The sequence below is a fragment of the Taeniopygia guttata genome, chromosome 1 (genome assembly GCF_048771995.1).
Source record: "Taeniopygia guttata chromosome 1, bTaeGut7.mat, whole genome shotgun sequence".
NCBI classification, from domain to species: Eukaryota; Metazoa; Chordata; class Aves; order Passeriformes; family Estrildidae; genus Taeniopygia; species Taeniopygia guttata.
The window spans coordinates 86006763-86022293 of record NC_133024.1 but is presented as its reverse complement, the minus strand read 5'-3'; the positions used below and the strand labels follow the sequence as shown (position 1 = coordinate 86022293).

General features: G+C 42.8%; 1 protein-coding gene across 1 annotated transcript in view; it reads left to right on the top strand.

The window, feature by feature from the left end:
- The first annotated feature begins 256 nt into the window (after nt 1–256).
- The window catches only part of TBC1D8 (TBC1 domain family member 8), a 48597-nt gene continuing 33322 nt past the window's right edge, over nt 257–15531 (top strand). The window contains exons 1-2 of the mRNA XM_030278519.4: nt 257–509; nt 14013–14168. Of these exons, the coding sequence (XP_030134379.4) occupies nt 383–509; nt 14013–14168 (283 nt within the window). The 5' untranslated portion in view covers nt 257–382. The remainder of the gene's footprint in view (nt 510–14012; nt 14169–15531) is intronic.

Below are 15531 nucleotides of genomic sequence, written 5' to 3'. Positions count from 1 at the left end.
CAGGGCATCCTCCAGGAGCCCGGGGTACCGCGGGAGCCCCGGTGGGCTCTGTGTGGGGCTCGGGGCACCACGGGACCCCCGAAAAGGCGAACCTGGCCCTGCCCCCTGCTCCCCCCGCTCCGGCCGGAGCGCTCCGCCGTCCCCTCCGACGGTGCGGAGCAGCCCGGCCCCGCCGCACAAAGCCCCCGGCTCCGCGGGAGGGGCGGCCCGTGCCCGGGCTCCTCCCTCGGCCCCTCCCCGGCGGCCGGGCCCGCGCCGGGGGAGCCGGAGCCGGCGCCGCGCAGCCCGCGGGGGGCGATGTGACCCGGGCGGCCGGGTGCGGTGCCGTGCGGGGCGGGCGGGCTCGGAGGGGGGAGAGAGCGGGACTGCGAGCCGGGGGAAGATGTGGCTGAAGCCCGAGGAGGTGCTGCTGAAGAACGCCCTCAAGCTGTGGGTCACGCAGAAGAGCAGCGGCTATTTCATCCTGCAGCGGCGTCGGGGCCACGGAGACGGCGGCGGCCGCTTCACGGGTACCTGGTGGCGTGGGGTTCCGCGGGGCGCCGGGCCGGGCTGGGCCGGGCCGTGCCGGGCCGTGCGGCTGCTCCCCCTGCGTTTGCCCCACGGGAACTTGGCCGCGCCGGGCACCCGGCGGGTCGGGCTGCGGGAAGCGGGAGCGGCCTCTTTGTTCGGGCCGTGCTCGGGCGGCCCGGCCCGGCCCGGCCCGGCGATAGCGCGGGGCGCCGCGGGTCCCCCGCCGCGGGCGGAGCGGAGCGGAGGCAGCCGCCGGCCGGGAGGTGGGGGCCGCCCCGGCTCCCCGCGAGTTGCCTGGGGAGCAGCTTCGCTTTTCTGTAGCCTTGAGCGCAGCTGAAGACACTTTATTGTTACTTCCCCGCTCTGCCCTCCCGATGGGTTTCTCAGCGTGACTAAGGGCGGGCGCGGAGCCCGACAGGAGGTGCGGAGCCGGGTCCGTGGCCGGAGGATGCAGCTGGGAGAGCCGCCGCGGCTGCAGCCCGCGGGACGCGGCGGAGGTCCCTGGGCCGGCGGTGAGAGGTGCAGGGATGCGGGGCACACAGTGGGTATGGTACCCGTGCCCCTCCGGGACCGTCCGCGACCTGCGGCTCGCCTCCCTTTTCTTTAACGAGAGCTGTATAAGTACGTATAGGACTCCTGGCTTTTGGACGATACACGGCATTACGGGGCGGGGGTTTTGAATTCAGTGATAAAGTTGTGATAAAGTGCATTCTGTCTTATTTTTTGTATTAATTCTACTACGGGTTATGGTGGCTGTAGATCCGGCGCATTATATCTATGTGGCATTCCTGACACACCTAGTGAAGGATATGGAGAAGGATCACGCTCTACCCTCGCAACAGTGTGGATCCGTGAATAACTCCAGCGAGAATGATGTGTTAGGCTTGCACTGACGTTGTAGTGTAGGGAATTTGGGCCAAAGTGTTGGTTCAAAGACAGCAGCAACTGAATTCAGATAAGCAATGCTTTGGAGAATTAATATAGTTTAACAGTGTAGTTCTTACTTAAAAGCAAACGAGATTGTTTTGAATATTGTAAAGTGAGAATTTTTAATCATAGGTTATATATTTGAAAGAATTATCAGGTATTTTCTATGGAGTTTAAGAAGCTGCATTACCACATTCGGTATTTATTTTATTAAAACCGTTTTTTCCTGAACTATTGACCCTTGCCGTTTGATAATACTGCTTTCTGCATTGTTGCCTTTTTTAATCGGAGCTTATCCTACCTGTCCATAAAGTGCACAAAACTTGAACTGTGGCTTGGTAGATTGTATTCTATCAATGTATCACTAATGAAATAGAAGTTTTGCCAGCCAGTTAAAATGCTTAACCTCCTATTTTCTTCTGCCCGCCTGTTTGGAAGTCAGGCCGCTCTTTTGTGACAGTAAAGACTATGTGGATTAATTTTCAGAGTTAAAAATAGCTGTTTACAGCTGCTTGATTTAGGTCCAGGACAATCATGAGGTTCAGTTTCACAAATGTTAGTGCCTTGTGCCTGAGCTTTTCACTGCAGAAATTTGCAAGCTTAAACCAAACAAACTGCTTTTCTCTCTGGTTAAGTTTCAGGTGAATCATTTTGCTGAATCTACGGTGCACAGGCTTGCTCAAATCTCTTTTGGCTGGCAAAGGAAAGCCACTCCTATCTTGCACATTTTCCAAGGGTACTGTAGATTCTGACGGTCTCTTAAACAATTTGTAAACGTTTGTATTTAAAAGGGCTTAGGAATTTGAGTCCTAAAACCAAAATGCAAGAGTTGTGGAGCATTAGATATGGCTGGAGTTGGTTAGACAGTGTAATTTTTTTTCACAGTTTTTATTTGCAGTGCAGGAAATGGAGATAGGTACTGAGAAACAGCAAAGCTTTGCTGGTGTTTGCTTTCATGCAAACCTTGCCTCCTGATTCTTGCTTTACATGACTATAGAGACACTTAATTAGTACCTGTCTTTTCCAAACTGGCAGTAGGGCAATAAAGCTCTGCCGTATTTCAGAGTATGGTTTACCAAGTGGTAAAGCCAAAAGCTAGAAGTTTTTGTTTGTTTTACTGGGGAAGAAAAGCTTAAGTGAGAACAATATCCAATTCTGTTTTCCCTTTAATACCTTGATCCCCGGCCAATTGCAGTTACATTTTATGAAAAGGAAGAAGTTTCAAAGATGTGAAGATTCAGTACATGAGAGCAGGTGCCACAGTAGAAAAGAATCTCGGAGCTCCTGCAGGGAGGAGGAGGCTGCATATCCTGAGGCTGTGTTAGACCTATGCAGGAGCAGCAGAACAAAACTCTCAGAATATTAGATTTCTTAGAGTGTAGATGGAGCAGCTGACCACCTGTGACATAATTTGCTTTCAGCAGGGTGGAAGGGTGTGATGCCTGAGTTGCCTTTGTGCATGTTGCCACAACATGGTATTTGCATTGAACCTATGTGAGGACATCTGTTTTATATAGCCCAATTCTCATATTTGCCTTTCTTTCTTCTAGGACACTTCTTTGTCTTACCAGGGCATTTTAACTTAGGTAAGAGTAAGTTAGCACAGCTGGAGGGTGTATTTTATGTGGATTTAATTCCTGAAGAATGGACTAAAGACGGTCTCTTGCACAAAAGTGGATTTTTTTTCCCCATATCTGTGTTTCTTTGTGTACTGTTTTTGTCAGACACTGAGCAGATGTTTGTAAGTGATGTTTCCTACTGTTATTTAATTTATGTCCTAGGGCAGTTTCCAAATGCACACTGGGCTTGCAAACAGAGGGTACAAACAGTGATGGGGGTTGTATTTAACTCTTCATTACTTGACCAGTCTTATTCTGGTTTCTCTCTTCCTTAGGGATACACTTTTTCAAGTAAATGTTTAACTTGCTACTTTACCTGGATTCCTACTTGACAGCTCTGCTGGATCAGAGACTTAATAAGAAAATGGAAAATGTTTAGAAATACTTTAAAAATCTGATTTGTAATTTTTTAACTAATGACTAACTTTAAGTTGTAGATTAAAACAATTATTTAGCTCATCAATGTCTGTTGATTTTAGTGTTTTCTTTGCCTAATTGGAGAGCACTGTAGTGATCCCTACAGAAGAAGATTTGCTATTTAGCCATGATTAACAGATCAAAGTTGGTTTGATTTAATACTTACTGATGTCTTTGGCTCTGAGGTTGCATATTAATGATAAGCTTGATATGACAGTAGTAAAAAATACTGTCAAATGCCTTGTGGTAAATACTGCAAGATGGTTTAACCTTTAAGTAAATCACTACTTTAATTTTTAGGAAGGGATGTTGAAACCTTCATGCACCTTCCTCTTTGATTAGTTTGCTGCATTTTGAAAGCAAAGCGGCTTATTCTGGTATATGTTGGGAAGGATTTTATCATGAGTGCTGGACTGAGAGTAGTCTTTCACTCTTCCCAAGCAGCTAGTGTTGCAGTTTTTGTTTATACAGTACTTCACATTGCATACTCTTAGCATATAAAAACCCACTTAGCAACACTTGTGAATCTTTCCTTTTATAAATAAAGTTAAATAAGACCTTAGAATGAACTCTTGTTTCAAGCAGCTTTTTCTCTGGTTGAGATACAGTGCTTCTTTAACTTCTTGCTTGAAGCAGATGAATAAAATACTATGTTTTGTTCCTGTTTTACCTATATTATTAATATATGATATTAATATAATAGCAATATGATATTTTTCTCTACTCTTCTTCTAGCTTCCATTTTCAGCTCAGGTCACTTTCCAAGCTGGGTATAGTTTTGTGTTACTTGCAACTTGCAAAGGATGAACATTTTAAAAGGAAATTAATTTATTTTTCAGCTCTTACAAAGTTTTTTGGTTCACAACTTTTAAGTATAATAGACTGGCAGAAAAAAGCATCTTCTGTATATGAATCTAAACCTTATTATTGCTTTAATAAATATAAATGTGTTAGGCATGGTAAATATATTTCCAAGTTCCATCTTAGGATTTAACTTTTTCTTTTAAATAAAGTTCTTGCAGGGCAATAGCTTTTGAACTCATTTACCAAGTACCTCTTGTTTGTGAGTGGAGAACTAACTAGTTTGTGTGATAAGACCTTTCTTCCTTATTTTCCCTTTGCTTGTTAAGGCCTACAGAGAAATGGTTACTGATAAGCTTTGGAAATTTTTCCTGGAAATTAAAAATTAAAGGATCTTTTGCTGCCCTTTCATACTCTACTGTCTAAGCAGTCCTGTAATCATTGTCAATAGCTCAGCTTTTAGTGGCCCTGCACATCTCCCAAGGTCTGAAGTAAATAATTTCATAATGGAGTCTGTTTCTGGGAAAGGCAGTAAGAGAACCACAGTGGATGAAGATTCCTGCAGCTCAGATGGGGAATTCATCTAGATCGCCCCTGTTCATTACATTGTAGCAGAAGAGGGTCCAAAACACATGAAGACTTGGATTTTTGCTAGGGAATGTGGATGAGAACCCCCATAGTATTTTTTTTACTTTCTGGAGGGGCAAAAGGTGAAATGAGTAGCATGTTAATAGAATCATGTTAAAAGGCCTATCACAATGCAGTTTTCAAGAAAGTGTTCCTTTTTGTTTTATGTATGTTCAGGATACCAAAATAAGTTAGGCTCAATCTGAGTGCACATGAAAAAACCCCAAACCCAACAGAACACTTTCATTTTAAATTAAGCAGTTTGAGGAGAGGAAGATGCCACAATACTGATGTCAATAAAGGATATTGGTAATGGCTGCTGTCAATATTCATGGCTTTGTTTCCTTAAAGAACAGCTCTCTGAAGCCTTGCACAGGAGAAAGAGAAATATACATACTTTATTGAAAGCTTGGACTCTTGTCAAAACATTATCTAGCCTTGCCCACAGCTGGAATTCAGATCAGCAGGTTTTTTTCCCCTTTTTCCTTTCTTTATTTTACTGTAATATTTTTTAAGGAGAACACATACTTAGAAGCACTTTTCCAAGAGGATGGCTTCTCTGTTACAGTGTTTGGCCAAGAGGCATCAGCTGGAAGGAAGGATAGGAGCAGGGTGCCCAAGGTACTACCTGCAAAGCTGAGCACCCCAGTTCCTGACCTCTGTCCCCCCTGAGCTGTGTGTTCCATTCTGGCCCCCTCTGCTTGCCTTTCTGGGGTGAGTTACCTGCTCCTGAGCACTACAGTGGTGCTGAGATGGCTAAGGTGAAATGCAGGTGCTTGTGTTGAAAGGTTAGCAGTGTGTTAAGTGCTAATATTAAAGCACTTAGGAAGTACCTGTGCTTGGAAAGGAGGGTTGTGTCTGCACAGGGACTGACCACCACCTTGTGCAAGACTAATCCAGTAAACACCTACAGTGGCTTTTTATTTTCATGATGTGGAGGCCAAATGTCACAGAAAAAAGCAGGAAAATTCTAAAATTATTTGGGCTGGAAGGACCTTAAGGACCATCTAGTTCCAACCCCCCTGCCACGGGCAGGGACTGCTACCACAGAGCCCCATTCAGCCTGGCTGGCATTCAGCACTTCCAGCATAGGGCATCCACAGTTTCTCTGGGCAACCTGATTCAGTGTCTCACCACCCTTGTAGGAAAAAATGTCTTTCCATAAAATAAATGAGCATGTCAGTGGTGGCAGAGTTAATGTATCACTAGTTTGGTCTATTCAGCATTACTTACAGCACCCACTAAAAAAGAGACTTTTTTATATTCCCCAAAGTAGTGGTGCGTGCCTGAATAATTTACAGGGCTGCAGCAGCAACTGGTATATCTCATCTTCTTGTCCATTTTCTGGTGGAAAACAGTTTCAGGTATTTTTACTTGTAACATGAGAACCAAAGCATTTGGCTCAGTGGCCTTCAGGGCTATAAAAATAGGCTTGGCTGGGACTGGACTGATGGCAGAGGACTGAGATAAGCAGCTGTTGAGGGCTTTGCCATGGCAGCATGCCCACCTGGGGAAACAGCCCATGGGGAAGCTGTGCTGGGGAGAAGTAATCGGTGCTCCAGGGTGGGGATGCTGTTTCCACCATTCCAGGAGAGACAGTTCATAATTTATCTCACTTCTTCCTCCTGTGTGGTCTCTCCCTCTGCATGTGGTGGTCTGACACAAGCACTTAGCATCACATCCAGAGAATATGGGAGTCATGAGGACTATGGGACACCAACCCCCACAGTGAAATGCGTGAACTCCCCACATTTCTCATGTCTACTTTCCCTCCAGAGCACTGGCACATTGGCATAATGAGGAAGTGTTTTGTTGGAATTTGTTTCTACATACTAGGTTGAAAAAAGTCCCAATTCAACAGAAACCAATTTACCCAGTGGCAGTGTTTGATCTGGCAAGGTCTGTGCTAGAAGTTATCTAAGGGCTTGGATGTTGGGTATTTTCCTGGGTGAATAAATACTTGCAGCATTAGTTCTAATGTTGCAAATCTAATGTTGTCTATACTTATCTTTCAGTGTGGTGAGGCCTTATCGTTTTAAAGGAAACAGAACCTTCCTAAAGCTGTTGGAGGAGTCCTCCTTCATCTTTTTTTCTTATGTACTTACCAAATAAGTTTTGCAGCTCTTTTTTCCTGGTGGTAGAAGTGTAATAAATGCTTTGGAATGGGTACTGTGCTGTATCAAAAGCTGTTCATACAATTTTGCAAAGTTCAACAAAGACAGTGTGGTTGCATTAAGCTGTTGTTATTACCAGCTTTGCATAACTGATGGTGTTATCCATCAAAAACATGGATTTTTAGGGTGGCCTAAGTGAAATCAACAACCCACTAAACATCTGAGTTTTGAACTTTTCGAGAAATCAAATAACATAAAAGATCTAGAGATGTCCCAATGGGGACCACCACTGGCCAACAGGAGCTTCATGGCCACTGCCGTGGGCTGTATCCTGCCTTGGTGCAGCTCCAAAGTTTCCACCTTAGCCTGGAATGCCCAGGGCCTGGCACTCTGTAGGTGGGCTGTAAGAGGTGAGGATAGATGCTGCAGTGGTCCTCGTTGCATCTCAGCCCTGGGTCTTGCCCTGGGCGCCTGTGGGGTCATGGTCACAAATTAGGGCTCCTGCATGGTGAGCTGGTTGAGGCCTGATAAGACTCAGCTTCGTTGTCCTCCCATCCCTCTCTTGGCAAGGACATTGGTCCTAGGGAGAGCTTCTGAAATGCCTTACAGAGCCAGGCAAGCAATCTGTGCTATTTGGTGCTGTCCCAGGAGTGCCCTTTTGCCAGGCTGAGCTTATCCTGGCTGGTGTGAAAAGCAGGTTTCTGTTCCAGCCGGAGCCCAGGGATGGCAGGGGGAAGGGAACGGGTGCTCCATGTGTCCCTTCCTGTGTTCTGCCTGGCGGTGGGCTGTTCCTTCAGGCAGTTTGCTTGCCTCCTCTGGCATGGCTAATTGCTGCCCACCATGGCTCTTCTGAGACACTAATTGTTTGCAAATCACTGCGGGATGGAGGAAGCTATGTGGAGAAGTAATTAGGATTCAGGGTAGGAGGTACTTCCCTGCTTCAAAAAGCCAAGATTAATTCTGCTTTATTGAAGCTGTTAGTTCAATTTCACTGTCCTTAAAAAAATACTTTATTTTTATGATCATGTGAATTGTTTGATTTGTTCTTTTCTTCCAATTCACGTGCCTAAACAGCTTAGAGTGATTCTTGCAGCTATTGACTCTCCTTGTAAAACTGCAGCCACTGGGAAGCAGCCTGTACTGTTAGCTCCTTCCACTTCCTGGAAGAGCTTTCTCCCTTCCAGTAAGAGTACAGCTTTTTTCAGACAACTGGGCTTATTTTTCTTTCTGCCCCCAGCTTTCTCTGGTGGAGCAGATGTAGCAAGCAGCAGTGAGCTCCCCAGGATGAATTCGAAGGCATGCTTTTTCCTTCATGGTTTTGCACAGGAGCAATGCTGCTCTGTGACTGTAATTGTAAATACCCCAATTTGCTGGCTTTGTCTTACAAAAATAACCCAGTCTGACTGAAAAAAAAGAAGGTATGAGTACTTAAAACATGGCTTTGGTATGATATGAGTGAGCGCAGCCACCAAGTGCTCTTTTTCATGTTGCTGCAGATCAGCCACTGCAGTCCCTAGAGACCATGTGGTGCCATAATTTTCATGGCTTTGGAAGTGCCAGATGCCTGCAGCCAAGAGAAAACTCAGTTTTGAAGTCATTGAGCATATTGGTTTGGGTCCTTGTATGGTGGTTTTAGGCCTCTGCCCTAAAAATTCCATCTTGCTTCATATTTATTACTATATTCTAAAACCCCAACTCTTACGTTTTCTACCCTGTGATATTTCACACTTCTAACCAACTACACACCTGTAGTGTAGTGCTGTCAATCAATTTTGGAAGCCCATTCCATGACCTCAGGCCCAGTGCAGTTCTCTGCTGGGAGTCAGAGTCTGTCTGTACAGAAAGTCTAAAATTTTCAGCATCCAGAACTCCAGCAGTGGTCCTGTGCCCATTTTCTTGGAAGGGCTAGATTTGACAGATGCTCTTAAGTCAGGCATTGTTGCACATCTGTCCAGCTGAGCTGGTCTCAGGTGCAGTGGAAATCTCAAGTATTGTTTTTTTTATTTTTTCAAAGTAGACTTAGGAGAAATGGAAGGACAGTTTTCTCTCTGCTTCAAACTTCTGCAGCAGTCAGTTTATTTGTACAGTGACTAAAGGTGTTCTTCAGGATGCTGGAGATGCAGGCTGGACTCTGTCTTTTCTGTCACCCTTTTCGTTTTGGTAAGGGAGGGTGTAAGTGCTTGATTTGGGAAGTTCAGGGCTGTGTGGGAACAAGTGTCTCTGTGCATCTGACCTGCTCTTCCCCAGAACTAAATGTACTTAAAACCCAAGTAGAACTGCAAGGGTAACAATGCAAAGGCTTCCTTGTCACTTAGATTTAAATTACCTCTTTTTTTTTCTTCTCCCCGCTCCCTTCCCCCCCCCCCCCCCCCGCCAAGAAAAAAAAAAAAAGCAGTGGCCTTTTCCCTTTTTGTTTTATTTTTGGGAGGGTTTTATTAATGTATTAGTCCCAGACTCGAAAGTCCCTCTGCCTTGCAGCATGGTTTAGTTGCTGAAGTGGCCATCCTATTTCTGAGTAGTTCTCAAAAGTTTTCCTTTAAGACCTTTAATATATGATGGAGGCAGGTAGAAATCATCTTGCTGTATGTAGAGAGGGTGTCTTGGACTGCCTCTTGAACATTGTCATAAAAGATGGAAATAACAGATAGTTTTTCAGTTTGAGTTTCTAGTTTGAGTTCAGCTTTACTCACCCTCTGCCCCATGTCTTGGAAGTTTAAAACAATTTTAGAAATCTGATGTGGATGGTCAACAGAGATTCAGGAAAGGAGCCTGCATTCTTTAGTTTGAAAGATATGGAACATTTAGTAGAAGTTGATGTAAAGTTAATTTACTGTAAACATGTTCCTTTTCCTAGATGAAAACATGGCACAAGAGAAATTGTAATGTGATCTTTTATCTTTATTTAGGGGAAGAAGCCATATCTTCAAAGATGAAGAGTAGTGCACTTCTGAGAGTTCATTTGAGAACCTGGCTCTTATAGAAATGTCCTTGATTAATTTTTTTGTATGTGTGTGAAGAAATGCTCAGCAAATTCGTAGTGCATGACGTCCTGATTGTGTTCTATTTGGTTACAGGTTGACCTCTGTAAAGGAGAGACAGTAAAGCATAGGATTTCTAGTGAGTTTTCCAGATATGTTTTATAAATTTACTTCTGAAAAATATAGATAGATATTGCCTCTATCTGAAATACAGCTTCCAGCTGAAGTGTTTAGATTTATTGAGAAGCATATAATTTCAGTAGAAAAGTGTCTCTCCACTTCTCCTGTCTTCTTCTCCATATGTGTCAAAAGTACGCATATTACACCAGACATTTGCATGTGAATTTTAGCCTAAAAATATTCCTTCTGCATGAAGAAACCTGCACCTTTTGAGGAACCTGCAATGTTCTGTCAGTGGTCTTTCATGGAAGGCTTTGTAAACCCATGTCTGCAGCTTTCCATAGTACAGTTACTGTGTGGTTAATTGCTTTTCCTGAAATATTTCTGTGTCTTGGGAGGTCAGAAAACAGACAAGAAATTGGTGAAGTGTCTCATTAAAGGGGAAGAGCTGCTCTGCATTTTAAGTTCCTCCCAGAAATCTTGTCTCATATAGAGTAAAAAGAAAAAAAAATTTAAAAAAAGAAATAAAAAGGGAGTTTTGGGAAGAAAACCAGGCTAGCAGTTCTCTTTTCCTCTTCTGCTTCTGCTTCCTTTTCATTTTTTGCTGTCCTGAAGTATAAATGGTTTCACTTTCATCTGTAATGTGGAAGAAGTCTGCATCACCCTGACTGAAGGCAAGCTGAATGCATCAATATGTGAGCCAGAGGCTCTTAATGTAATTTATCTTGCTAGCCAGATACCATTCTGTTTTAAAAAAGGCCCTTCCATGGAACCAACTTGGATATGTTATGAGGAAGTTGCTCACAAGCTGGGTGTTTTTCAAAGCAGGTTTCAGCATCAGTGTACTGTTGTTTGTTTCTTCACTCAGGGATCTTCAGGTTGGCTGTTTTTCAATGTTATGATGCAAATGTTATCCACAATGAATTAGTTTTTGTAGTTTTCTTGCTACCACAGTTTCAATTAAATTACCATATTGGCCAGGGTGTATATATTAGTGTTTATCCTTTTCATGCTTCTGCAAATGCACTCTTAGTCTCTCATCCAAAAAATAAAGGAGCCCCCAAACACGGGAATGGGGGCTTTGTTTTCCTTTGCTCCCCTTATGTCCCCTCTGCAGCAGCCCCACTGCAGCCCCTCCTGGCAGAGGTGGGACAGGACAGGACTCCCTGTGGATGCCTTAGATTTTAGGTGTGGAGTTGCTGTTCTTTGCAAAGTGCTTGTAGAGGGACCAGGCCACCTGGGCTTTATTCTGGCAGGTATCCTGATGGCCACACTCTTTTTCTTCTATTTGCATCTTAGTTCTGGCTCCTCTTTGTTATCCTGAGTTAATATTTTAGCTATGGGTAGTTTAGAAAAGGGAGGTGATTATTTCTTTGTACAGTTGAAGGAGGAATAGGTTTCTTTTTAATAGTTTGTAAGCAAAATTGAAATTGCAAGCAGAAGTAAACAGTGAGAAGAGGAATTGGGTTTTCTGGTCTTCTATTCAGGAAGAGAAAAAGGAATGAATTTTGCACAGGCTAAGAATTAGTAAAGCAAAACTTTGCGGCTACTTCTGTGCTGTCATGTATTTTTTTCATGGTTTCTGAAAGGAAAAAAAATGGTATTTCATAAATCAGATTTTCGTTAAGCATTCCCTAGGGATTTTGGTAGCACTTGCTGTTAGTTGACTTTTTTCTATGACTTTAGTGAAATGAAAAAGAATCTTTCTCCTAGGTCTATCATCAGGGGAAAACATGCACAGCACAGAAATGTCTTCTTTTTCTTTTCTGTGGTGTCTCAATTCTTACAAAATTTGAAATTTAAACCCTGTTTTTGTTCTCTGCATCATTTGATGCTCTCTTACTGGCTTTAATCCAGTGTTTTGAAGACTGCACACTGAAGTTTTCTGCACACTGTTTTCTGTGAGCACAGCCAATTTGCTACCTTTTATACTAGGATGAGTTTTTATGCCTTTTTCTTGTAGTTATAGGAGAGCATGTAGCAACTTCAGATATTATATGTGTCATCAGTCTGCAAATTCAGGTCTCCATTTTAAATAGATGAGTGTAATATCTGGTCACATTTAAGTGAGAAGCAAACTGCTGTTGAAGAATGTTTCACTGTACAGTTTTAAGACATACTGTGTCCAACTTCTACTTGGCTTTGAAAGCATCATCAATGTTTTGTGTGTGTGCAAGGAGGAAGTATTTAATGTAATTCTTTGTGCTCTCAGGTAATTGATGCTGTTCCATGTGAGCTTCTTACAGCTTCTAGACCAGAAAGTGGTTGAAATGCTGTTTGGTTGTGTTATACTCAAATTAATTAGCTGTCATTTGTTATCCAAGTGAGAAGGCAATTACGACTTCATAGGGCTCTATTATTTCCATTAATCACTTGGGTGACGGACTGGAGAATGCCGTATTTAAAACAGTATGTGGTGCCAAGGGCTGACAAATTTTTTGGAGATGGAGATTATTTCCTTTTATGTTGGGTCAATGGTGAAGAAACAAAAATACAACAGGTTTAAAAAGTTACATGTGCAAAGTGAAAAAAAAGTATTACAGAAAACTTCCTAGATGCTCTAGGGATAAAACAAACATGATAAAGCTGTTCCTCACCCTTTGCCCATCCCTCTCCTTAGGATGTTGTGTCTCTGCAGAATGCACAGGAAAACTGAGTATAAAGCTGCCCTGAATTGCTGTTTGTAAGCACCATAAACCAATTCTGAGTTACTCTAATATGCAAGCTTGCATATGAAAATCATGGCATTCAGAGAACTTTTTCATGGATAGCTTGGTTTTGCCTGCTCAGGGGAATAGGTAGCAAGAAGCTCCAGGAACTCTAGGTGTCTCCAGATTGGAGAGTCTTTTTTGGGGTCAGGAATTGTTGCAGCTCTTAAAAATTAATTTGTCTGTATTGAAATCAAGTGCTGATTTACAGTGGGATACTGCTTCAGGCTTTCTTGGATACAGTGGTACGTATGCAAGATAGAGGAGACGATCTTCCGTTCTGCTAGCGGGTGAGACTTCAGTAGTGGTGAGCATCAGGTCCAGTTGAGTGTCATTCTTAAAGATAATTTAATTTAATGGAGACATTCCAGTGTAAGTTCAAGAACAGCAAGCTGTTTGAAAAACATGACCCATAAGGAATAGATGAGGTGATTTGGGTTTCTTTAGAAAAAGAGAAATCATTAAAGGGTGGGAAACCATGATGTTACTTTTTCATTATGTTGAACATTAATATCAGAAGTGCCTGTGGTCAGTTACTCTGCATGTTCAGGGAGCGAGATTAATTTCCAGCAAGAAAATTTAAGATTGTGGTAGGTGACTTGTTTGTTTGGGATAGGGTTGTTTGTTAAGGTTTTCTTTTGGTTTTGTTTGGTGTTTGCTGGTTTTGTTTGTTTGTTTGGTTTGGCTTTTGTATGGGTTTTTTGGGGTTTTTTATTTGTTTTTTTGTTGTTTTTTTGTTTGTTTGTTTTTTGTTTTTTTTTTTTTTCCTAAGAATATTTAATGAAGATAGTGGAAGAGGCTGCCTGGAAAAGTTGTTGCATCTTGATTGTGGCGGGTTTTGAAGAACAGGTTAGACAAACCCCACTTAGCATATAGGTGTATGTATCCAACTTCAGAGCAGGGCTGGAACAGTAACTTCTTAAGATGCCCTCAGGTCCTTCCACTTCAGTTCTGTGGTTATATACATATATATGAGGCAAAACCAGAAATGCAGAGGATTCTACATGCTTTTGAACTTCTAATCTCGTTTGCCTTTTGCATTCTGAGCACCTGTAAATTAGAATATAAAACTGGGGAAGAATTGTTATAATTACATCTGTATTTTAATTTTACAGCTTTAAATATGAAACAGCTTGCAGGCTACAGAAGTGAGAACTGGCATTAATCCTCTTCCCCCTTTTCTCCTTGCAGGTCGCCTGGTTGGTGCCCTAGATGCCGTGTTAGACTCTAATGCACGCGTTGCTCCATTTCGAATTTTACTCCAAGTTCCAGGCTCACAGGTTTACTCTGCCATTGCATGTGGTGAGTTATTGAATGGATCAGAAGTTTACTGGGCCATAGCTATTGGTGAGTCACAGATGGAAAACCCCAAACCGATTCTGAGCATGGTCAGTGTCTGCATGTCCAGGAAGCTCAAGGTAACCCCAGCTAGCTGTGTGCGTGTGGAAAGCTTGTTTAACAACCAAATTAACCTCTGATTAAAATCACTGAAAAAGTGTTACCTAGGAGCATTAAGTTTCAATGGAAAAGTTGTTTAGCTGAGGGTGGTTTGCTGCTTTCATTTTCTCTGTTGGAAAGTAGTGTCATTCTGTTCCTATGCAATCTTTTCATACCAGTAGTGGTTATCCCTTACAGCAAGAAGCTACTTAGTCTAGGCTTTCACCAGCCTAGTCTTTCACTTGCTTACTGTGAAATGTCTTCACACACTTTGCTATAATGAAATATAAATGGAACATTTAGAAGATTTAGGAGATAAAGTTGTTAGGGAGGGAGGGAATGTCAAATTCCTGGTCTGTGATACACTAATCCCGTCTGCAATGTTTCTGTAACTTCTGAAAGTCAAGCTCATGTTCAGGAACATGATATTAACATGAATTGCAACAATCTTACCATGACCCAGTAAAAGCTATCTGAAGTGCCATTCATCCTATTGTTGCTTGGCCAGTGTACAGGGCTGTTCTTACTTTTTCTGCTTCCATATACAAAATCCTAGCACTGACATTTACAGCAGTTTTTCTTTGGGAATGGTTCAAAGCTGTGACTGGGGAGCATTAAGAAGCATGTCTTTAACGAGAGGGTGGCCAGATCCTGGAACAGGATTCCTTCTGAGAGGCAGTTGATGTCCCACCAAAGCTGCCAGTGTTTAAGAGGCATTTAGACAATGCCCTTAACTTCAATAACTTCAGCTTTTGGTCTGTCCTGATGTGGTCAGCTGGACTAGATGATTCCCAGGATTTCAAGGAAAACAAGGAATGCTCCTTGAGATGCATCAATAACAAAAGGAAAACAAAGAATAATGTGGGCCTGTTACTAAATGAACAGATTGCCCAGAGAGGTTGTGGAGTTCCCCTTACTGGGGACTTCCAAGAACCATTTGGACACAATCCTGTGCAATATGTTCTGGGATAACCTTGCTTGACCAGGGAGGTTGAACCTGATGACCCATTGTGGTGCCTTCCAACCTTTCCCATTCTGTGATTGTTGTAGATCCCTTCCAACTGAAAATATGCTATCTTTTTCTATTCTTTCTTATACAGATCAAGCCATGAAACAGTTAGATAATGTAAATATTGGCATGTCATTGATAGTGTTTGACATAGTAGTCTTTTAAGTGGAAGAGTCAGTTCATATATTCACCCTAACCCTTTCCTCTCTACATGCTCATCCAGCAATTTTTCCTTGGTTCAGCAGAGATCCCCCTAATTGTTCC